The following is a 26,335-nucleotide window of genomic DNA, read 5'->3' on the forward strand; positions in this document are numbered from 1 at the left end:
CAAATATTTTCCTAATGATCTTATTTTCAAATACTCTCAGTTTATGTTCTTCTTTCAATGTTAGGGACCAAGTTTCACACCTATATAATACTACAGGCAAAATTACTGTTTTCTATATTTTAACTTTTCATTTCTTAGATATTAAACGAGAAGACAAAAGTTTATGAATAGAAAAGTGACATGCATTTCCTGAATTAAGCCTACTTTTTATTTTCTCTTTAATATAATTTTCATTTGTTAATATTACTCCTAAGTATTTGAATTTGGAAACTGGTTCAAATGAGTTGTTATCAGTAATTAAATTTTGATTATTACCTAACACTTGTTTCGGCCTGTAAGCATATATTTATTTTTCTGTCTGCTAACTTCCAAACCTATCTCTATAGCAGTATTGAAAAATATTTTAGCATTATTCTTAATTGTATTTATATCATCCCCTAATAAGTCTACATCATCTGCATATGCTAACAACTGAGTCACACCATTTAATTTTAGTCCTTCGTTAGTTTTTTTTACCTTCCTAACAGCATATTCTAAGGCAAAATTAAAGAGCAATGGAGATAATGCATCTCCTTGTTTTAACCCATCATGAATTGTAAGTTTGTCAGACACATTAATACCCACACGAATTTTACTTTCTGTTTCACAGGTGCATACTTTTATCATATTAACAAGCTTAACTACATAAATATGTTTTGACGGTAGAAATAAAAGTTATGAAACTTCCATTAAAACTGGATATAAATAAACTACTGAAATACATACTGAAATCTAACACCGATAACGGCGACTTGAGCATTGATTCTATACCGCTTAAAAAAATACAGACATCACATCCCTTGTGGGGATCGAACCCAAGACCTTTGGATTAGAAGTCCAACGCGCTATCCTCTGCGCCAAAGGGACGACATGTCACGAATCCTTGCAATGCACGTGAAGGTTTGCATGCACAGCTGATTTTCACTGCTATTCGTTTAACCTTGACATCATTTCGCAGCGATAAGATCTGCACTATTTGCGCTGGGCATTGCATTTGTCGTTGTTGTCGGAGTACGTAATTGGGGATAGAGGGTAGAGGCCAAGGACGCCCGCAGGATTTTTTCTCAGGGGGGCGAGCAGTCACAAATTTTAAATATTATTATTATTATTGCTATTATTTCTATTATTTTTGTTATTATTCTTATTATCATTATTTCTACTAATACTACTACTAATGTCTTTTTAAAAATTACATACACTTGTAATTTCCATATTTTGTATATATAAAGGGTGATCCGTATAGGACGCCGAATTTGAATCGAGTGGTATTGTTTTGTTTTCGAGGTTGGCAGACCTGTTCTTACCAGTGGCGTAGCATGGACATTTCGGGTGGGAACGCCAAGTCCAAACAAAGGGTCGGCCCTTTCTTGCTTAATAATTTACGTATGGTATTAGTCGCCACAGGTATTGTTTATTTGCCTAAAGTCAGCTGGGTTTTCAATAAAACATCATCCATGCATGTTTTAGCTAGAAAATTAGATGCCTCACTATGCCACAAATGTTTTGAACTCTGGTGTTTTATACCTTTTTGCATGACGCAAGTCATTAAGAAATCTACCTGAATCACAAGCGCCTCTGCACAACAGTAGACGTCATTGTTGTGGATGATCCAACTACTGATTGATTTGGTTTATTTTATTTCGCTTTTCTACCACTTTTGGTTAATTGCGAATATGAATATGAGTGATGATATTGATGAAGGGACACTGTCAAAGAACACCCGTGCTCACGCCGGGATTCGAACCAGGGACCTCTGTCGTCTTGGCGCACTGTGCAAAGCAGAGTGGATGATCCAAATATCGCACACGCTACTGACGTAACAGTGCCGATTAGTAATTCAGACCACTGTTCATTACATCTTGAGAATGCTGATAAACATTTTAAAATAATTTTGTCCAGAGACCATTCGATGTTAAGAGTTTTCAAATGAATGCTAAACATTTCCATTGACACAATATTAAGTAGTTAGATAATAACGAAAAAATTCAATAAAAAAAATTGTTAAGTGGTAGAGCAGCCACAGGCTGAATTTCTACCACGAGGACATCACCAACTTACTTGACAAAAACTGTGTTGATCTTTTACTTTCTAATGCACATCGCTGTTCGTGCGATAAATCATACAATGCAGTGGCCATTAAGAACAGTATATTTGAGATTGGTAAAGTTACGTCAGTCAATATTGCGTATTGTAGCATCACATAGCACGAGTTGCATGAGCGCGAAGAGTGAAGAACCGGGTAGGAATTCTACCGCTGTCGTCTGCTTCAGAAGGCAGGAAAGGTCACATGAACCAGTCACGGTAGACCTCTCTGGTCCGTACGCTGGTGTAAGAGAGAGCATTTACGCGCGTGCTGTAGAAATCGAAGCTTTCCCTGAAAGGCAGCAAGGAATATAGAGTCTTGTACGCCGAACCTGCTCGGCGTCCGGCCGGAAAAGGCATTGAAAAGAGATGCTAGAACAAGTGTTGAGAGTGGAGCGTTGCAAGCGGATTGCGAAAAATAGCTATTATAATGCCATGAAGGTCAAACATATATGAAATAAGTCACGTTTTACTTTATAATCACAGTATTTAAGCATTTTTGAAATTGTAAATCTGGGAACGCCCGGCGAACGGGCGTACTATAACGCTACGCCACTGATTCTTACCAATGTTGGCATCTGTTGTGATGCCGATTAATGTACCGTCAATTGTTTTGACTCGTTTGTTGTGGTTTCCTTTCGAAAATCCTCGAATAATGCAGGAGCCTGAAATACATCCATCCGCTGAGAACGAATGTGTGGTGTGGGTTTTGGCAGATGGAGTGTGATCTTACACCCTGTGATTTCTTCTTATGGGGGTTTGTGAAATCACAGGTGTGCGTCAACAAACCGCAAACCCTTTTGGAACTGAAGGCGGAAATCATACGGGTGATTGGAGGCATCGGGACAGACATCTGCTAGAGGGTTACCAATGATTTTGTGGAGCGTATAAATGTATGCAGACTCAGAAGGGGTGGACATATGCCTGACATTGTCTTTCATAAGTAAATGGAAAATGTTACTGCTTACATATATGTGAAATATAAATATTTTCGTGATATTTTCCCTATCTTTATTTAATTTTCTAATTCGGCGTCCTATACGGAACACCCTATACAATTTGCATAACTGTAAACTTAACATATTAATTAATGTAGGTCAAAAAGTTGTTTTTTATAGTTAGATAATTATCTATTGATTATAAACAATGTAAAATAGACTGTAAGCTTAAATGTAACCCAACTTAATAATAATAATAATAATAATAGTTATAATAGTTGCTATAACTTACGGTCTGTAAGTCACAGAAAACAATACTTTTTCTTATAAAATATCGCTACAATTTCACCATTCGAATTGGGCTTCCCCGATGGCGCAGTGGTAGCATTGCCGCTTGTAATGAAGGGATCCTGGGTTCGATACACAGTGGAGGAACATAGCTGTTCGGATCCCACTTTAAACTGTAGGTCCAGTCCCGATTAGCCTTACTGTGCATAAAGTGGACTTAAAACACCAAATCAACCAACCATTCGAATTACATTTTCTTTTTCCAGAGCTGGGGGTGCCCTTGGTAGAGGCTGTGAACTTATCTACGGAAAGCTGCGCTGTAGTATTATGCAAGTATAATATGTCACAACACAAATTCTTGTAGGGGGTGTCAGGTTGTTGATACAAAACCGAGTAGTAGCAATAATAATAATGTATTATGACAAGGTATTATTATTATTGTTATTGTGAAACTACGACGCGATATCGGGTGGGGCCACGCAGAGGGTGTGCGTGGCGATCAACCAATGGCAGGAGTGCAACGTTGTACAGTTAGGAGACTGCGGCGCGGAAGTTAAAAGCAGTGTTCTGTATTTTTCTTGCGCGCGAGAAGTTTTCATAAAACTCGCCACTTTAAGGTTCATCATAGGATGGGGAAAGACATTTTGAACCTCACTGTCCAAGTCCCATGAATTTCCGTCGCCTACAGCCGGAGTTATCGATCCTTGAAGAAACAATAGAAACATCACCTTTCATTTCCTTCCGCCTGTTTTTTTCGTTGCCACCGTGTTGACGCAGCTGAGTTGTTGTGTCTAGGGAAAACTGTGGGTGTTAAATTCGCCTCAATATAAACAATGACCCTTCATTGTTCTGGGCGTTCTCGAACATCGAAAGCCTGGGTCAGTTTGAGTTCAGCGTTTTCGTAGCAAGGCCGGTATAAAATTATTCGTTCATCTTTCACTCGTGCGCCACAAAAAACAGTTTGTGAAAAGATTAAATACAGCCCTTTCGTGCGATAGTGTGTGTTCCGTGTGTTATTTTAATTTTAAATAATGTCACTCTCAAAACTTAGCACCAGTAGTACAGGCACCAAGGGTGCAATATCTAATTATCAGAGTTAGGATTTTTCGGTGCGCACCTTTTTTTGTAGTGAAAGTGAGACCTCTCTGGAAGGACTCAATGTGAGAAATGTTGCCTCAACGTGAGAATGGAGCTAATTTTCCAGCACCTTTTTTCCCCTTTTTTGATAACCTTTCCCCTTCCCTCCCTTTTCTGGGACATTTATATATTTTCCCCTTTTTCGTGTTTTTAATCGCTTTTCCTCCCCTTTTTGTGTTCTTTTACTGGTGTTCTTAAATATATTTCCTCAGCAAATCATTGAATTTTTATTTTCTTTTTTCGCGACACTTTTGTCTTTAAGATGTTTTCACATTGTTAACTGAAATTGAATGTATTTAAACTGACCTTGATTGTTGCCTATTTGAAATCAACAATGGAAAGACCGCTACTGATATGCACCAGATCGCAGTTATTTTTTTTTAAGATAGAAGGAAGAAGGAAACGGAGCTTGGTCTTGGAAGCAGTGAAGCAACAATGTGTTTCTGAAGTGGTGGGTTTCACGTTTCATGTGTGCACAGTGGACAGATATTGTTTGTGGAAGTAAATTCCTTACCTGCTTTTTCACTCTGTTAGATCCTGTTAGTGCATGTACTTTACCATGCCGAAAGTGCCCAGATCCCGATTTCTCAGTCTGGCTCAAGAATTTAAGCACGAGTTCATAGAAAGTGATGGAACTGTTATTCGATGCACGGTTTGTGATACGGGAATCATATTAGATGAAAAACACCAGAGAGATCGCATCCAGCAACATATTTCCAGCTCTAAGCATCAAAAGAACAAGAATCTGCAAGGAAGTAAATCTCGGCAGCCTCTCTTACGCAATGCATTTGAGCAGTGTTCTTCCAAGAACGAAAATTTAAAGGAATTTAATGTTGACTTCTGTGCATCTTTTACACAGGCGGAGATTCCACTCAACAAGGTGAACCATCCGGCCTTGAAAGGGTTCCTTGAAAAGTACACACGGTCGTCAGTGCCCGATGAGAGTACGTTAAGGAAAAACTATAGTGAACCTGTGTATGAAGAAACTGTTCGTAAAATTATGATGAAAGTGTCAGATTGCGATATAGGTGTCATTCTGGATGAGACGACAGACTCAATGCAACGATATGTTTTGAACATTTTGGTTTTTCCTCTGACAGGTGAGGAAGTTAAGCCCATGTTACTAAACATGTATGAGTTGCAGAAAACCAATGCCAGTACAGTGATGCAGTCATTTATGGATTTCTGTCAAAAACTGTGGCCCTGTGGAATTCAGTTGGAAAAAGTTGTTGTTGTAGTTACTGACCAGGCTCCCTACATGCTATCGGCATTTAACCAATTGAAGCCGTTGTTCCCTAAGTTAAAGCATGTAACCTGTTTGGCTCATGCCCTTCACAGGGTTTCTGAATCTATTAGGAACGAATACAACATTGTAAATGAATTCATATCTGATCTGAAGAAAATACTCCTTAAGGCCCCGAGTCGCATTCTTGCCTACAGAGAAACTACCTGCCTGCCCCTGACACATTTCCCCTATCATTACTCGATGGGGAACATGGATTGAGTGCGCTGCATTTCTGTGTGAAAATTTTGAAAAAATTAAGGAGTTTGTGCTTTCCCTGGATTCAACCGATGCAGGTGCAATTTCCAAGGCACAGCAACTTCTCCTCCCAGACAAGATAGATGATTTGCAAAAATAACTATTTTGTGTACATTCCTACAAGTACCTGTCGACAGCCATCAAAAGCTTAGAAAAACAAAGCGTCGAAAAGGAAAAACAATGGGATATCTTTACTACTGTGAGGGGGCAGGTAGATGGTTTTGCCAGAGACAAACTTGAGGTTAGTCTTGACAAGAATCCGGATGTTGTGGAATTTGCCACTTCCACAGAGTTGCCATTCCGAGTGAATACTAAGTTTGCCCCACTTGTTTCTGTGGATGTAGAGAGAAGCTTCAGCTTATATAAAGACATTTTATCTCCGAAAAGAAACAAACTCATTTTTAAAAATTTAGAAATGCTTAATGTTGTAAGGTACAACAGCTTTGTGTTTTTCCCCGACTCTGGTGAATAACTGTGACACAACCTATGTGTGTGATGTGTACACAGCTTCGAGTGAATAGCTTAGACTCATAAAATAGGAGGGAAAGTTTTAATAAGTAGTATAATTATCAGCACCTTTTTTTTTGCCCCAATCAGCACCTTTTTTGCCCCTTTTTGAGTCTTATTTTAGCACCTTTTCCCTTCCTTTTTCCCAATGAAATTTTCCCCTAAAAATCCTAACTCTGCTAATTATTAACCTCCAGGAGAGTGATTCGGAAATGAGTGAAATCAGTGACACGGAGACCCATGGGCGTCCGGGAGGGGGACCAAGAGGGGCCGTGGCCCCCCTTGGAAAATGAAAGTCAACCAAAAATTATATATTTTTCACATATAATTTCATTACAGCCACAATAATATGTGTTAATTATTACATGAATATGATATTCAAATTTAAGCAATGTTTTTGAGGGAACAACACTATTATGGAGGAAAATGTGCCTTTTTCGCCCCCTGGAAAAAACACCTTCCTTGCCCCTCCCTGGAAAAAATCCTGCGGACGTCCATGCGGAGACCGAGGAAGACGACGAGAGCGGTGATGAATAAATAAATACCTTCAAGCTTCTTTCAGGTATGGGTTTCTCGTATATGCTACAGTGATAATGATATTATAATCCTGTGTAGAAATATTCACTATATTATTTCACTGTACTCATATATACCGTGCATGCATTATCAAAAATAATGGACACATCGCGAATTTTTGTCCTTCCCTTGCGCTAGCAGTTAGTTTGGCAACAGCGCAGTAGCACTGGCTGGGTATTGGCCGAACTCATGTTCCTTCTAAAAGCGTGCGCCGTATAATATCTGTTTATCTTGGTTCTGCTTATTTATTTTTCTTTTTAATTTTAACACTAGCCTACTGTTTTACTATTGTTTCTTTCCGGTTTAAAATTGCTTCTACTGTACTGGAAAATTTCAATAAATAATTATTATTACTGCACGTTTGGAGAGGCTCTTCTACTACACACACAACAGATTAGAAAATAAACGGCAGAGCTAAGGAAATATGAATTTGGTAACGTTTGAACACACATTTTTTTGCTATAGCGCTACAGCCCAATATTGGGCCAAGGCTTACCTACCGACTGCTGGCCTCCCTCCCACGCGGGCCACCAGGGGGGCGTGGAGATCTGCAGCCGGACGAGTGGTCGGCCCGACCAATCCCCAGCCGTTGTAGGACTTCGCGACCGGGTTACGCTCACTCACTCGGAGCTCCCCAATTTCCTCACGATGGTGGGTTGCCACCGGCCCTATACACAGGCCGAAAATTCCCGGAGACTGAACCCGGGATCGAACCCATGCCGTCCCGCAACCGCCGTCCAAAGCAACACCGCACGGCCACGGAGGAGGACTATGAACAAACATACACATTTAAAAAACGAGCGTTAAATGGTCGGATTCCGATCTCAACACTCAGACGTTTCCCAGGTTCGAAATTCGACTTGGATATGGGTGTTTAAGAGTGTCTCTTCATTGAATCTTAAACTTCCCTCCATTTTTGCTTTAACTTTCTTCCAAAGCTTTTGCATTTCTCTCAGCGCCCGACACATTGCCGTACACCTTTCTAACCCTTTGGCGCAGAGGATATCGCGTTGGACGTCTAATTCAAAGGTCGTGGGTTCGAACCCCACAAGGGATGTGGTTGTGTACTTTTTCTCCTATTTCATATAAGCGCGAAAAAGTTATTCGACAAATGTATGGAGAAATATCGGTCTGAATGTTATTGACAGTCGATCTTTATCTTTGGACAATGCAAAATGCAGACTGCATGCTAATACTAAATACTTTACTCCAATAGTATATCCATGGTACATATCCACCCTTCTTCAGGAATTTTTGGGGGCACAAAGTGTCTTGCATCCCTCCAATGTCAATGCTTATGCCCTTGTCAAGTGACGGTCTACTTATTTTGATAATATACAGGGTGTTTCAAGTGACCTTGTTCCAAACTTGCAGGGTGGATGGACACTTGTCCAAGTACCAATATGAGATGAGGAACCTGGGTCCGGAAATGCACCATTAAAAAGTTATGAGCCCATACTATTTGGGGCTTTATATGACAGTGTAATAATAGACTGAAACATGCAGATTCTAGATTTAATAAGAATGATCCTACAGTGTATCGTAGCACACTATGACGAAAACGTTGCAGTAAGTGTTCAAAATGGCGGCCCCCAGCGTCAAAAGAAGCTCCGTCGTATCCGCTCGGGATATAGCAAGGATTCTTGCCAACAGGTCCTCCTCACTCAAACGATTGATGATTGGGTGCTGAGCTGAGGGACACCCTTTGAATCCCCCCCTGGCACTATCCTTGCTGCCTGTAATATCGTCAGAATGACTCCAGGGATTTTACAGCAGATACGACAGAGCTTCTTGCGATGCTTCAACACTTGATGCCGCCATTTTGAACACTTACTGTAACGTTTTCGTCATAGAGTGCTACGATACACTGTAGTATCGTCCGTATTAAATCTACAAGCCGTATCATTCACTTGTCTTACTTCACTGACATAGGAAGCCCCCAAATTGCTTTGTCTCATTACTTCTTAATGGTGCATTTCCGGACCGTATTGGTACTTGGGGCAGTCTCCATACACCCTGCAAGTTTGGAACAAGGTTACGGAAACACCGTGTATAGGCCTTCAGATTTACGTCTGACCAGTTAAAAAGTTACAAAAATCATGCAGCTTATTGAACTCAAACTATAGCGCTTCATATCAGACAGTTTAATCAAGTATCAATACATAAGCTACTCTGATCACGATAGAGTATAAAGTGTTATACTAAATACGTCGTTATATTTTAGTTGTAGGCCACAAATTCCGGACATAGTAGTATGATTTGTACTATTATAAACTCGAGAAAGTATGACCCCCCTCAGATTGATTTGCATACACTTAAAACTAGCTCAACATGCCCATATGAGCTTTTTGCTCAAGTGTGGAACCCCGTCTAATCCAAGATTTTTGTAAAAATGCCCTCAGGAATTTCCTGTGAAAGTATGAACCCCCCTCAGGCAGATTTGGCTACACTTAAAACAAGCTCAACATGCCCATATGAGTTTTTTGCTCAAGTGTGGAACCCTGTCTAATCCAAGATTTTTGTAAAAATGCCCTCGGGAATTTCCCGTGAAAGTATGACCCCCCTCAGATTGATTTGCCTACACTTATAAAAGGCACTTCTGTGAGATTGTTGTCCATAAATTTGTTAAAAATATGCCCCTCTTGATATTTTTTTGGCTACACTTAAAACTAGGCCAAACGTATTAACACACACACACACACACACACATTTACTTCCGGTCCACTTCAGGTCCACTTCCGGTCCACTTCCGGTTCACTTCCGGTTCACTTCCGGTCCACTTCCGGTTTGCCTACTTCCGGTCCACTTGTGGCCTATTTCTGGTTTATTTATATTGCATTATGTTTTGCAACAAATTATTAGACATGTGTTGTTTTCTGATTGGTTGGTTAAGACATAATGTGATGATGTGTTTTATTCTGATTGGCTTATTGTTTCAGATGTTTTCAATGCGGTCTGTGCTTAGGCTATATAAAGAGATTTTGCATTGCATATCAGCCAGTATTGTGAGAGTTGTTGAAGAGTAAGGGTGTGTTGTTGCAGTGCTGCTCATATTTTTTTAAACACAAAAATATTGCAAATTTATATAAATTGAATTACAAATCTATTTGATTTAATATACAGAATTTTTAACAACCTGTCATAGGTTTATTAAGTATAGAGTTTTGATTTGAACCCCAAGAAATTTTATATAAATACCAAAGCCAAAAATATTCACACACACATACACACACACACACACTAAATATACAAAACACACTGCTGAACCCAACTGATATTTTTTTATTAAGCATAGAATTTTGAATTGAAGCCCAGGAAATTTTATATAATAGACAACAACAAAAATGTCGAATCAAAAATATTGTAATCAATGCAATGAGAATATATCCAGCCCCAATTGGGTTAAGCACCAAAAGAATTGTAATCCAGATAAAAGCAGAATTCTCACAAAAACATGCCCAAAATGCTATAGAAAATATAACATGAAATATTTCACTTATGCTTGTTCTGCACAGTCATCAACATTTCCAAACAAAATTGAATGGAAATATTTGTGTGATTGCTCTCTATAATTTAGATTGCAATTTTCTAGACCAGGAGCTAGACCCTATGCACCAGAAACAGGCCATAAAATGCCTCTCCACAAATTATGTGAGCATCATGGAGCACACAATACACTTTACAATTTTGAGAATCTCAATTTAAATTCAGGAACAAGAGATTTGGATTTGATGTATCTGGAAATATCCCTTTTTTCAAAAAATGTTTGCATCTTGAATCAACCTGCAAACAATATTACATGTTAGGCTGGGCTATCTCAACAGCAGAGGCATGCAGCTTAGTGGTTTCCCGCACTCACACTCTGTAAATACATTCCATGATTTTATTATCCTATTAAAGCACCCAATGCTGCAATTTTTAAATTTTTGCTGAAGAAGATACATGATTATGTCAGTCATGTTCAACATCTGAGAATTGTATGCATCAAAATATTGCAGGTGATGATTAAAATCTGCACCACTATACAACATTCCACTATCTGTTGTAACAAATTCTGCCTTTTGGAACCTATCCAGATGCATCATCAAAAATCTAAAATGTTTCCAGTTTGAGCTCTGATTGGGAAGAATCTCAAAATCATAGAATCTCCCCACACTTGCATGATTTGAAAACCATCCTCTATAATAGGAAAAATCAATATAATAATAAAAAAAAAAAAACTGTCCCACAATTCTTCTTCAAGAATTATACTTGTGGCACTCAAAATCAGTGTTGTATTTCAAGTTTAGATAATTGAATTTTTGTGTGCTGTTCAGGGCCCAGCGGAACTCTGTTTCATTATTGATTGAAAATAAATCATACTCTGAGAGTGTTGAGAATCTAATTTTGAAATCAGGAAGAAGAGATTCAGATCTAATATATTTTGCAACATCTCTTCTGTCAAAAAATGACATGAGCATTGATCCTATTGTGCACCTACACAATTGTGGAGAGCAATCATGTAGATATAAACAGAAATTGTACATGGCTCTGTGTACCTGCCGATCAGAATTTGAGGTTGAGATTTGAAGATTGCAAAAAATTGCAGTTTAAAGGTTCAAAATATCTCAAATCATGAAATTTTATCTTCAAACTCAGCAAATACAGAATAAACTCATTTGCATTTATGATCCCTGAGATATATTTTTCCCTTCTAACAAAATCCGCACCAGAAAACACCAAGCCTGTATCTGTGGTTACAAATTCAAAATCATCATAGGATTTCAAATAAGTATCATAATTTAAATGTTTCCAGTTCTCAGATATGTCAAATGGGATATGAAAACAATACATTGATTCAAAATATTTTGTTGTGAACCAATATTTTTTTCTGTAACAATCATAAAAACCTACAAACAGCCCAACAATTCTCCTGTGCAACAGATATATGTATTTTTCCTTCTTGCCCAACAATCCCAGATGTATGCATCCAAATTCATGGTCACTGTCAAGCACCCACCTAAATTCTGTCTCATTTCTAACTGCAAACACATTATATTCACATAAATCGGAAAATGCAAGCTTGAACCTTTCCAACAGTGATTCCGATTGTTTATATTGTGACAAATTCCTTCTCTCAAAAAACATTGCAACAAGTGCTGTGTGTTATCCTTCTAAAACAATGACACATTCAAAAATGCAATGCTGTAATTTCCAAATCACACTGCCCGGGATACATGTTTGCTGAACAATATTGCAAAATTTTGTATATGTTCAACATACGTTGAAACGTTTATATAGGAACAATGGTGGAAAATATCAGAATCAGATTATCTGGATTCTCTGAGTATGAACTGTTTGCAGTTTGCAATGAAACAGAGATGCAGTGGGTGCTTAACAGTGAATTGCCTTTTCACTACCTATGCCTTAAATATATAAGCAAGTTTGAAAAAATTGTGTACAATAATTATGGCAGAATTGCTGGATATTTTGTGAATTTTTACACAGATGATTACGGGTATTATTTCATGCTCAAAATGTTTAGGAATCACTGGTGGGGAAATTGCTACAATTTGTTTTCAGAGCATAGGATGAGGATTGATTCATATCCAAGCTTGAATTGGATGCATTACAAATTTAGAATATCTACAATTTATAATGATATTGAATTTGTCACAACAGATGCTGGCCATTTGTATAGTGGGGATGATTTTGATACTGATTGTGTGTGGTACTCTAAACATATATACCTGAATGAGATTATAATGTATTTTATAAGACAAAAATTCAAAGATTGTGATTCTGATTGTATTGCAAAAATTCTAGGTGGGAATAATCTTAGCAGAAGATGCAATTGTGGGAAACAATTATTTAAATTAAAAATATTTTCAGACACAGCAGAAACAACAGACACAGCAGGGACAGCAGGGAGTGCAGAAATAGAGCAGAAACAGGATTGAAGGTATAGAATGAATTTTTTGTTCCCAACATATTGACTGTACAGAATAGTGAAAGCCTAGATATAAATATAACCCATAGATATTCTGTTGCCCCCACTTGCAAGATGTCTGAAGATTATATTGTAAAATATATAAACAATCAGTATCTTGTCTACAGTATATATGAAACAAATGCAAGAGATTTTTCAGATAATTTTAATCACAGAACTGTTTGTTTTGAAGAGAACCCATATGTCCCCACACAAATTATGCAAGTGAGCATCATAGATGCATTGAATACAAATCAACAACTTGTCAGCATCCTGGGGAATTATGTCACAGAGATAAGCCTTGTAGATTTCAAAATTGTTGTTAAAATTTCAAATAAAGGCACAAAATGTTATGTCAACAAGATTTTCAGACCTGAGCTAAGCACATCCCTGAGCAGTGATGGGATCCTCAGGTTCTGTGACAACATTGTGAGCCCCCCTGAAAATAAGATCAATCTGTTCAAGCTCAATACCCACAAATACAATCAGTTGCTCAGGTATGTATACTCTGAGGTTGGGTACTATGATGATTTTTATGTTATGACCCTTGTAGGAACAACAAAAATATATTTTGTAGAATTTCAGGACAAAGCACCTGATAATATCATCACATATGAATACATAGAGAATATAGGATATGCATTCATCAAAAATTCCAAGACCTCAGCAGAAAAATCTAATTATATGAGCTCTATCAACTATGTTGATTCTTTCTCTACAAAAATTATATACAATTCAGAATCTGTAAATGCCATTGTTTCATGCTACCTCCTTTTCAGAACAGCAAAAAATAACACCGAGAGGGTTCTTGCAGTTGAGTGCTTCATGCAACTTGACAGATTGGAATATATTAAATTGAAAAAATTACCCCATCTCATATACAATATTGTTTTGGATGAAACAAGTGACACTGTAATTGTTCACTGTGTAATATCTTTGATGGGCCTTGAATCACATAAAAACAGTTTCATCTCAAAATTTGCAACAATCATAAACAATGAGGCTGTATCGGAATGCATTGAGTAATGGGGTTTCATGATTCTGTTCCTTGCATATTCATGCCAGTGTGTAATTATTAAATATGCAGAATTTTTTTGACAGAAGAGCAATTTCAAAATACATCAAATCACAATCACTTATTGGGGATTTCAGGCTTGGGTTCTTGAATCTGTCCGAGCATGACCTGTTCTCTGTTGGGAATGAAATTGAAATGCAATAGGTGCTTTCAAGTGATTTTGCCTTTCACTACCTGTCCCTGAAATCCCTAATAAGATTTGAAATATCCATGTTCAATACATGCAAAAGAATTGTTGGATTCTTTGTGCATTATTCTGTAGAGTATTATTATTGACATTGTGGATTTGCAATGTATGATGATTACTGGTACAACAATTGCAATGAGAATTGTTTTGTGTACAGAATGGACATAATTATGCCACAGAGTCTAAACTGGATCCACTATAATATCACCAACAGAATTTCTATACCTCTACCCCTGAATCATATTGAATATGTCACCACAGATGAGGGCAATTTGTATCGACTTGAAGATTTTAAGCCAGGCATGAACAAATTTTCAAAATATACAAATTTCAGTGAGATTCTAATGTATATGTTTAGGCAAAAGTTTAAAAATTGTGAGCATGAATGCATATGCCTGTCACTTGAAGCGCACAACATACAAAATACATGCCAATGTGACAGGAAATTGTTCACATTGCCACTAAGCTTGTCATAATGCAGAATTTTTTTGACAGAAGGGGAATTTCAAAATACATAAAATCCGAATCACTTGTTCAAGATTTTAGGCTTAGGTTCCTGAACCTGTCCGAGTATAATTTGTTTGCAGTTCAGAATGAGACTGAAATGCACTGGGTTCTTAACAGTGACAAGAATTTTCAATACTTGTCACTGAAGGATGTAAGCAAGTTTGAAAAATTTATGTACAACAAGTTTAAGAGAATTTGTGGATTGTTTGTGCATCACCACACTGGGAGCTATTATTATTTCTGCAGGTTGAAATTGTTTGATGAATGTTGGTACAGCAATTGTTGTGATGGGTATGAAGATTATGATTTAGAGCTCATGGCTGATCAGAGCTTAAATTGGGTGCATTTTAAATTTTTGAACAGAATAATTTCCAATCCCAATCTGTTTAATAGGAATATTGAATTTGTGACCACAGATGATGGGCACTTGTTCAGTGCAGATGATTTCCACCCGGATCTTGTTGGGTATTTAAAGCACAAATGCCTGAATGAGCTTGTTCTGTATTTTCTGAGGCAAAAATTCAGAAATTGCAGCAGAAAGTGCCTTGCACTGTGCCTAGACAAAACCTCTTGGAATAAAACATGCAGGTGTGGGGAACAATTATCTAAGCTCCCAATAATACATACATAGTTGCTACAGTTCCAATTTTGCAATATTGTTCAGCAAACATGTATCCCGGGCAGTGTGATTTGGAAATTACAGCATTGCATTTTTGAATGTGCATTGTTTTAGAAGGATAACACACAGCACTTGTTGCAATGTTTTTTGAGAGAAGGAATTTGTCACAATATAAACAATCGGAATCACTGTTGGAAAGGTTCAAGCTTGCATTTTCCGATTTATGTGAATATGATGTGTTTGCAGTTAGAAATGAGACAGAATTTAGGTGGGTGCTTGACAGTGACCATGAATTTGGATGCATACATCTGGGATTGTTGGGCAAGAAGGAAAAATACATATATCTGTTGCACAGGAGAATTGTTGGGCTGTTTGTAGGTTTTTATGATTGTTACAGAAAAAAATATTGGTTCACAACAAAATATTTTGAATCAATGTATTGTTTTCATATCCCATTTGACATATCTGAGAACTGGAAACATTTAAATTATGATACTTATTTGAAATCCTATGATGATTTTGAATTTGTAACCACAGATACAGGCTTGGTGTTTTCTGGTGCGGATTTTGTTAGAAGGGAAAAATATATCTCAGGGATCATAAATGCAAATGAGTTTATTCTGTATTTGCTGAGTTTGAAGATAAAATTTCATGATTTGAGATATTTTGAACCTTTAAACTGCAATTTTTTGCAATCTTCAAATCTCAACCTCAAATTCTAATCGGGAGGTACACAGAGCCATGTACAATTTCTGTTTATATCTACATGATTGCTCTCCACAATTGTGTAGGTGCACAATAGGATCAATGCTCATGTCATTTTTTGACAGAAGAGATGTTGCAAAATATATTAGATCTGAATCTCTTCTTCCTGATTTCAAAATTAGATTCTCAACACTCTCAGAGTATGATTTATTTTCAATCAATAATGAAACAGAGTTCCGCTGGGCCCTGAACAGCACACAAAAATTCAATTATCTAAACTTGAAATACAACACTGATTTTGAGTGCCACAAGTATAATTCTTGAAGGAGAATTGTGGGACAGTTTGTTGTTTTTTATTATTATATTGATTTTTCCTATTATAGAGGATGGTTTTCAAATCATGCAAGTGTGGGGAGATTCTATGATTTTGAGATTCTTCCCAATCAGAGCTCAAACTGGAAACATTTTAGATTTTTGATGATGCATCTGGATAGGTTCCAAAAGGCAGAATTTGTTACAACAGATAGTGGAATGTTGTATAGTGGTGCAGATTTTAATCATCACCTGCAATATTTTGATGCATACAATTCTCAGATGTTGAACATGACTGACATAATCATGTATCTTCTTCAGCAAAAATTTAAAAATTGCAGCATTGGGTGCTTTAATAGGATAATAAAATCATGGAATGTATTTACAGAGTGTGAGTGCGGGAAACCACTAAGCTGCATGCCTCTGCTGTTGAGATAGCCCAGCCTAACATGTAATATTGTTTGCAGGTTGATTCAAGATGCAAACATTTTTTGAAAAAAGGGATATTTCCAGATACATCAAATCCAAATCTCTTGTTCCTGAATTTAAATTGAGATTCTCAAAATTGTAAAGTGTATTGTGTGCTCCATGATGCTCACATAATTTGTGGAGAGGCATTTTATGGCCTGTTTCTGGTGCATAGGGTCTAGCTCCTGGTCTAGAAAATTGCAATCTAAATTATAGAGAGCAATCACACAAATATTTCCATTCAATTTTGTTTGGAAATGTTGATGACTGTGCAGAACAAGCATAAGTGAAATATTTCATGTTATATTTTCTATAGCATTTTGGGCATGTTTTTGTGAGAATTCTGCTTTTATCTGGATTACAATTCTTTTGGTGCTTAACCCAATTGGGGCTGGATATATTCTCATTGCATTGATTACAATATTTTTGATTCGACATTTTTGTTGTTGTCTATTATATAAAATTTCCTGGGCTTCAATTCAAAATTCTATGCTTAATAAAAAAATATCAGTTGGGTTCAGCAGTGTGTTTTGTATATTTAGTGTGTGTGTGTGTGTATGTGTGTGTGAATATTTTTGGCTTTGGTATTTATATAAAATTTCTTGGGGTTCAAATCAAAACTCTATACTTAATAAACCTATGACAGGTTGTTAAAAATTCTGTATATTAAATCAAATAGATTTGTAATTCAATTTATATAAATTTGCAATATTTTTGTGTTTAAAAAAATATGAGCAGCACTGCAACAACACACCCTTACTCTTCAACAACTCTCACAATACTGGCTGATATGCAATGCAAAATCTCTTTATATAGCCTAAGCACAGACCGCATTGAAAACATCTGAAACAATAAGCCAATCAGAATAAAACACATCATCACATTATGTCTTAACCAACCAATCAGAAAACAACACATGTCTAATAATTTGTTGCAAAACATAATGCAATATAAATAAACCAGAAATAGGCCACAAGTGGACCGGAAGTAGGCAAACCGGAAGTGGACCGGAAGTGAACCGGAAGTGGACCGGAAGTGGACCTGAAGTGGACCGGAAGTAAATATGTGTGTGTGTGTGTGTGTGTGTGTGTGTTAATACGTTTGGCCTAGTTTTAAGTGTAGCCAAAAAATATCAAGAGGGGCATATTTTTAACAAATTTATGGACAACAATCTCACAGAAGTGCCTTTTATAAGTGTAGGCAAATCAATCTGAGGGGGGTCATACTTTCACGGGAAATTCCCGAGGGCATTTTTACAAAAATCTTGGATTAGACAGGGTTCCACACTTGAGCAAAAAACTCATATGGGCATGTTGAGCTTGTTTTAAGTGTAGCCAAATCTGCCTGAGGGGGGTTCATACTTTCACAGGAAATTCCTGGGGGCATTTTTACAAAAATCTTGGATTAGACGGGGTTCCACACTTGAGCAAAAAGCTCATATGGGCATGTTGAGCTAGTTTTAAGTGTATGCAAATCAATCTGAGGGGGGTCATACTTTCTCGAGTTTATAATAGTACAAATCATACTACTGGACATAATTACTATGTTGACTCTTCCTCACAGTCAATGCCTCGCACAACAAGACGTAAGATTGCTACAATAGTTATTGTATTGGTCTTTATCGGGTAAGTAAATGTATGTGGTGTTCCTGACCAATTCATAAAGTTTGTTAAACCGCACACTTGGCACATTGAACCGATCACACAAATAACATTGTAACCAACGTTTTTGTTGAATGCGATGTAAATACGGAACAGTGTAGTATTAAGCATGGTGTATGCGATCGTAAGAGATTGCAATATGGTTGACTGTATTGCAGTATCGTTGACGTCCTCTGCGGAAAAAGCTCAATAAGTTCAGAAGCCGTAAAAGAAATGTAAGAGAATGGAAGGATAACAAAAGAAAAGCCTCCAGGGGCAGTGGAAACCGTTGTATGTATATCCAAGAAAAAGAAGCATGTTCCTGGGAGATTACCCTCAAAAGTGGAGTAGAACAACGTTGTATCATTATTATTAGCATACTGGACCTACTAGATGGTCCCGTGTGAAAACAAAAGCTATCAATCTTTTCGAATCGTTGTTTGACACATCCTGAGATATGGAACAGTGAAAGTGGCAATTATAGCCACAATGTTTAAAGCATGCATGAGAAAAAGCAACTACAAGATTTACAAGATTTTTTGTTTATTTTTGTCATTAGAAAGAAAATTAGCATCTAACCTAAATTATTGAATTCATATTTACAACTGAAGAGATCCAATGATGTAAATAGGAGGAGGCCACAAAAATCTTACAAAAGTGGTTCAGAATCCACTTGTTCAGTTTGAATTGAATTGTTGTTTTAAGTCCACTTTATGCACAGATAGGCTAATTAGAACTGGACCTACATTTTAAAGTGGGATCCGAACCAATGCAATGCGCTTCCACCGGGTATCGGACCCGGACACCTTGATTACAAGGCGACAGCGTTACAACTACACCATCGGGGAGGCCCACACTTGTTCAGTCCCGATTAGCCTATCTGTGCATAATGCGAACTTAAAACAAAACTCAAAATTAACGGTTATAAATTAATAATAATAGAACCGCGGTGGCAAAGTCGGTAGCGTGAGTGATCGCCGTTAGGGTTCGATTACAGAGATGGATGTATTTAAGGTGGGTTTTATTTCCAATAATGTCCCCGCGTTGAGCGGCTCTGCGGCTTAACCAGTGGACGGAGCGTGGCTCTGGTAACATCACCTCCAAAAATGACCGAGATTAGGAAAGGCTACTCTCTCCACATCTCCCTATGCCTTCGTGGCATATTGCAATGTGACGGAGTAGCTCTGTCTTTTTATAGTATAATAATAATAATAATTCAATTTAACATTAGCACTATCCTAAGCCCGAAAAAAATAGGATGTAATAGTTAATTTCGTCCCAGAATCGTTTACAGCCATGACCGAGAAAATTTGACAGCGTCTTGGATGTAGTCCATGTATACCTTGCAAAGGGGTACATGCTACTTTTTTCCAGTTTGTTAGAACTCATCTTTCCATTTTCCACGTTTCCATATTCTTGTTGAGTATATCTGAACGAATGAAGAGATACTATAAATATAATTTCTGTCGATCGTCCCTTGCACACTCTACTGACTGGATTGATAATGATATGGATTTATAATAATAATAACCCGTGGCTCGACAGCCCTTTTAGGGCCTAGGCGGATCTCCCGACTGCCAGTCTCCCACCCACATTCCTACCTAGAGGTGTGGAGATCTTCAACTGGTAATTGGGTGACGTGGGGTCAGCACGTAGAACCCCCAGCCGTTGTAGGTGATTGGTGATCTACGGTCGGAATTGTTTCCGGGCTTGTTTCTGCATAAAAATGGATCTGGGGTTTACACACAACATGTAAGGCATACTGGGAGGGGAAGGAGGAAGCGTGGTTGTCATCGCATTACTTCCACAAATGATCGAAATGGGTGGAGCCTCCACATCCCCCTATATTTCTTCATGGCACGGTGCAGGGTGCACGGTGAATTTCACCTACCGTACACTAGGAAATATATTTATTTTTTAAAGTGCACTTTCCTCAGATACTGACTGAGATAAACCATAATCTTCACTTTGACTGTTAGTAGTAAATAGATTTTCATTCGTCAGGCAGAATGCTCTGACGCGCAGTGATGTCGAGCAAGTGAGTGATGTCTTCTAAGAGCGTACATGATTTCTTAGCAGGCAAAAGCCGAAGACTTGTTATTAATGGATCAGACAAGATAAGCAGATCATGCATATGATCATCGTTGATAGAAATTCGGGAGCTCTTGCGGAAAAGTCGCTCTCTTAATGTTTTGGAGATTCTTGCTTCTTGAGACTCATCCCAGAGCTGCCGACTGGAAGAAACGCTTCTGCTACGGCATCTGGACCGTGAAAGACGATCTTGTGTACGCCATCGGGCATATAATACCAGACACATTCTACTACTAGAAGTTTCGTATTTTCCAAAGCATATTCACGAAAATAGTGGACGTTAGTACCGTGACTTGATTGTGTTTACAAAATAGTTACATCGTTTGATTAAGACCTCGTTGATGCCCGTGATTTCGACTGGCTTTTTTGTGATTCTGAAAGAATTGATGTGTTGTCTTTCCATTATTAGAAGAGCCACTACCATCTTGTTTAGGCTTGTCAATGACAATGCCAATGAAGAGTTTGAATTTCTCCTGGACGTTCGGTTTTCGGAGTTTCGTTTTGGCTTTGTCTTCTCCACAAGCCTCCTCCCTCTTGAATTCTATTCGATACGACATGTTAAGGAAGAACTCAAGAATCAAATCATGTGCACGTAGGATTGACAGAACTGAGTATTTGTCGCTCTTTGAGTGATCTTGTCAAATTCTTTTTCATTTCTGTCGCCCAAGCACCAGAAATGCAACACACCTGAGAAGATGATGTACCGCTCACTTTGTTGCAAACTAATGTGTGAAAAACTGTCAGATCTTCCCGAATGCCAGTTGACAAATATGTAGGACTGAGATGCTGTATCTGGTCTCCAGTGCATTCAGATTCTGTTCGGTTTACGTTAAATACTGCGTTCTAATGTTTCGTAAGTGCGAATAGCCACGAGTTGGCAGCCAGTTTTCTCTTGGTTGCATTTATAAGACTCATTGATTGATTGATTGATTTGTTGTTTAAGTCCACTTTATGCACATTAAGGCTAATCAGGACTGGACCTACAGTTTAAAGTGGTATCCGAACCACTATGTGCCTCCAATAAGACTCATTGAATCATTCGGCATAAACATCTTCATCCCATCTCGTCCCACAAATTTGGAAAGTCGAATGGAAAAAACACACATCACTGTAACTCTGCTGAAAACGGCAGCGTATAAACATCCTTGTATAACAATGCTCACAATTCAGTAAATCAATTCATACTCCACCCACAGAAAGTACATACATTGACGATAACGTTCTGATAATAATTCAACACCAGTCTGAATGGGTAAAACTGTGCGCGAGACCCTTGTGAAATGGCATTTGGCAAATGTATGGGTTTTGCCCACCTTTAATCCTCATTTACGTTAACAGCCGGATGGAACTACGAGTATTTGCGTTTTGAGGCAGTCCCATCATTGCTCTACAGGGACATAATGGTTTTACGGCTCTGCTTTTAAGTAGGAATTTCGATTTTTGTCCCCATTTTCAGAATTCTGGCCCACTGTGCGATGGTGGGTTGCCACCGGTCCTATACACAGGCCGAGAACCCAGAGACTGAACCCAGGCGGACTCGAACTCATGCCGTCCCCGTCCCGCAGAATGATATGATTTAGAACAATGTATATCCACTCCATAGGACATGCGTGTAGGTTAGGTTAAAGAATACATTTCAAATGCAAATGGCGAATATTTTATCTTTATCAGTTCCACTTGTATTTAGAAAAAACAAGTAAGTATAATGTGAAATGAGGTGAACGAAAAGTATTAATTGTACCAGATATGTTTTCACCCAAGATTTCTATGCTTTACGGAACACATTCTTCATTATCTCTTCCCAACTCATAACTATCGAATTCTACGTACAATATAAATACATTATTGTTCACTACTCTCTTGAATATTTGCAAAACCACTTGCAGGTACCAAAAAATCCCCATTTTTGTTCACGCCTTTCGTTACGTGTTTGATGTCTTACGCAATTTTTTTTAAAAAAAGTGTATCCTCTAGAAAATGCAAAATACATGTTAAGTTTAGGAAATTCTAAATATGGTTTTCTTGCTACATTTAATATTGTATGCTAGAAGAGACAAACCTCCTTTTTAATGCAAAGAAGCAAAAACAAAATGTTAATATTGTTTTCTCACAGTATTCTAAAAACACAATGATCTTCTTTAAACCTTTTAGTACGAATTTCGGCTTATGATTTTTTTACAAGTTCACAGCATCGTTTTGCACAAAGCAATGACTCCACACCCATCTAATATATATTTTTACAAGTTCGAATTATTGTGTGATTGAGTTCATTGAAATGATCACACACGTTTTACAATAAATTTAACTTTATTTTAAAATTTTTCGAAGAAATGTACACTAAATTAAAATCCACTATTCATTAAGGAAAATATATGTACAATGCAAACGAACACAAATCCTGGAACTGGTTTGAAGAATTATTGTTTGCATGTGCTCAGTGTTAAAAATTAACTCATTTACTTTAAGTTGAATTAACTGGGTTTTTTTCGCGGGTAGTACTCATTCAGTACAGAACTGGGAATCTTATTTAATGCGTCTTTAGGAAAAATACGTAGCAATTGCCAGGCTATATCAAGAGATTCGAATATGGAGCGACTTTCCCTTGCACCTTGACTTAGAAAGTTAGTCTCAAATTTCTTCAAGAATTCCACATACAGCAATTCTTCTGATGTAAGAGAATCTTCCCCTATAACAGCTTTCATACTTTGAACGTCCTTGCTCACAGCATAAAAACTGTAAAGTTGGTTGGATACTTCTGGGTGATCCTTACGAGTCATGCCTTCACCTATGGCAGACTTCATCAAACGGCTTAATGATTGCAGAGTATCAATCGGTGGGTAGATTTGCCTGTTATGCAGCTGCCTATCCACAAAGATTTGTCCTTCAGTGATGTACCCAGTGATATCAGGGATAGGGTGGCAGATATCGTCGTTTGGCATAGTGAGGATTGGAATTTGGGTTATGGAACCATTTCTTCCTTCGATGCGACCTGCTCGCTCATAGATTGTTGCTAGATCCGTGTACATATAACCAGGAAATCCTCTTCTGGCTGGGACTTCTTCTCTGGCAGCTGACACTTCCCTCAAAGCTTCAGCATATGATGCCATATCCGTTAGAATAACCAGGACATGCTTTTCGCACTGGTACGCCAGAAACTCAGCAGCTGTTAGAGCCAAACGAGGAGTTATGATTCTTTCTATCGTCGGATCGTTGGCCAAGTTCAAGAATAAGCATACATTGTCCATGCATCCTTCTACCTCAAATTCATGTTTGAAGAACCTTGCCACTTCTGTGTTCACTCCCATAGCAGCGAACACAATCGCAAAATTATCCTCGTGAGAGTCGTAAACGGATTTATCAGGTAGGTTCACCAATCCAGCTTGCCTGGAGATTTGTGCTGCGATTTCATTGTGTGGCAAACCTGGTGCAGAGAAGATAGGAATCTTCTGCCCTCTGGCTATGGAGTTCATCAAATCAATTGCAGATATGCCTGTTTGGATCATTTCTCTCGGGTAAACACGACACTGGGGATTAATAGGTTGTCCTTGTATGTCCAGCACATCTTCTGGAAGAACTGCAGGTCCTTTATCGATGGGCTTGCCAATACCGTCAAATATCCGACCTAACATGTCTTCTGAAACTGGGACTTTCAACGTGTCGCCGGTGAATGTACATTCGGTGTGTTTCACGTCCATTCCAGAAGTTCCTTCGAAAACCTGGACAACTGCCTTCGAGCCGCTGCATTCCAAGACTTGACCTGTTCTGACTGTCCCGTCAGCCAAACGCAGTTCCACAATCTCAGCATACTTGGGAAATTTCACATGATCTACAACTACCAATGGCCCTCTCACCTGCGACACCGTTTTGTACACTATACGAGGTTGAACTGAATAATTCCTTGTAACAGCCATAGCATGTTCGAAACTAGGTACATTGTTCCCCTTGATTGGATAGCGTGTAGTTGTTTTAGCTCTTACTTTCGGACCCATTGCATTACATAATTAGAAGTTCTCAAATTAGAAATGTCCTGTTTCCTTTAATGAGCACTATTGGCACACAGAATACTCCCCACGAAGTTATAATTGTGATAGCATCAATCAACGGCAGTCATCTTTTCGTAACGTAACGCATTTCCAGACATTATGAACAAGTTAGACAATTAATTTTATTAGTATAATAAACATAGTAGCTTTTCTTTATTATTGCTTAAATGCACAGTATGTGTGTGTACTTATACTGCTCTTACTGTACATATACATTTTAACAGCATGTTTAACGGTAAGCAATAATAATTTGTCACAATATTTTCATTTTAGATTTATGTCAATCTATGTGAACATTATTCAAGAACATTTCTCGTAAGAATTTATGTAATAAATTATTTCTGCTTTATTGAACATATTTTTTAAAAGTTTCAAGTTAATGTAAGATGTGGTATAATGCTGGTATAAAACATTTACATGTAGTCATAATTATACTTTTAAAATGAATCCTCTTCATCCTTAATAATAAACTGTGGACCCATCAAAATGCTAGTTTTGTACAAAAGGACTACTTTATAGCAGCCAATGTAAGATATTCTACATGTTGTGGCTAAACTTTATCAAACTAACTTTCTTTTGGCATTTTACTCGATAATGTACAGAGAACTGCAAGGTATCTTCACAGATTAACTTGTGTTAATGTATCTTAATCATGTTTAAACTGTTCGTGTATCGATCTACATTACAGCAGTCCATATTACACGTTGTATAATGCGTATCCTACTTCTTCTTTTGCAATTATGTATACTCGAAGGTAAGTTATAATCAGTATATTATTCTACTTATGTATGGTGATTGCGAAAAGTGTGTCAAATAGAGGCTACTGGTATATTACCTAAGATTTTTTAGTATTATACCCATTGCCCTCTGGTACTTTTGATATTCTTTAAAATATTAACGTCATCTCTCTCTAGTAAATGATGAAATATATACGCTAAATAGTCTCCTACGAAGATGTCATTTTGTCGCATTCCAGTGCAATGAATGTATATGTACTGCAAATACAATGAAGATTCTCGTGGAGGTGATGTGATCAGCAAAGAGCGTATATAACGCTCTTTGGTGATCACCACCACGCCCTGATAGACTTTACCCTCAGATACTCAATAATTAAAGCCTGTTCGGCGAAATAACCAGGGAGGGTCACATGAACCGCTCAACCAATCGCCCTGGTCAAGTTGCCGTGGTGAGGGAAATTCTCGTGGTATTCTGCATTGCCAAATTTTTTGATTCTCCCTGAAATGCGAGCTAAGGGTGCATGTTGATAGTAAAAGGTGTCCTGTACGACTGGACAAAAATCAGGCTTGTAGCAACACCGCTTTCTCCACTTTGAAACTTCAACAACTGGAGGCGAAAAGTCTGGGTTTCCTGAAGTTCATTCTTTTGCCGGTCGTACTTTACAAGCCGGGTGAGTCCCAGAAGCGCTCTATGCAGGGACATTGTCAGTATAATTCCCACACGAGATCATCGGAGCACGGGCGGACACTAATATATATTTAATAGGGTAAATGTCTGTTATATCGGAGACACTTTTCTTCAAATTTACAGGAGAAACTACGTACGGAAATGAGTTTCTGTTGCATTTATCAAACTTCGTGGAGGTATTTTGTCAC

At 37.9% G+C, this 26,335-nt stretch overlaps 1 protein-coding gene, 1 non-coding gene and 1 pseudogene across 4 annotated transcripts in view; 1 reads left to right on the plus strand and 2 right to left on the minus strand.

Moving 5' to 3' along the window:
* Window positions 1-833: 833 nt before the first annotated feature.
* On the minus strand, window positions 834-906 carry TRNAR-UCU (transfer RNA arginine (anticodon UCU)). Its single transcript has one exon. It is a non-coding gene; the product is annotated as a tRNA-Arg (tRNA).
* A 22,046-nt stretch (window positions 907-22,952) lies between these two features.
* LOC145980323 (V-type proton ATPase subunit B pseudogene) lies at window positions 22,953-24,725 on the minus strand (annotated as a pseudogene).
* Window positions 24,726-25,343: 618 nt separating this feature from the next.
* LOC145980090 (uncharacterized) overlaps window positions 25,344-26,335 on the plus strand; it is a 96,574-nt gene continuing 95,582 nt past the window's right edge. For all 3 annotated transcript variants that reach the window (XM_083113088.1, XM_083113090.1, XM_083113089.1), the window contains exon 1: window positions 25,344-25,476. In XM_083113088.1, coding sequence (XP_082969214.1) covers window positions 25,434-25,476 — 43 coding nt within the window. In that variant the 5' untranslated portion in view covers window positions 25,344-25,433. The remainder of the gene's footprint in view (window positions 25,477-26,335) is intronic.

The sequence above is a fragment of the Lepisma saccharinum genome, chromosome 27 (assembly GCF_977018435.1).
Source record: "Lepisma saccharinum chromosome 27, izLepSacc3.1, whole genome shotgun sequence".
NCBI classification, from domain to species: domain Eukaryota; kingdom Metazoa; phylum Arthropoda; class Insecta; order Zygentoma; family Lepismatidae; genus Lepisma; species Lepisma saccharinum.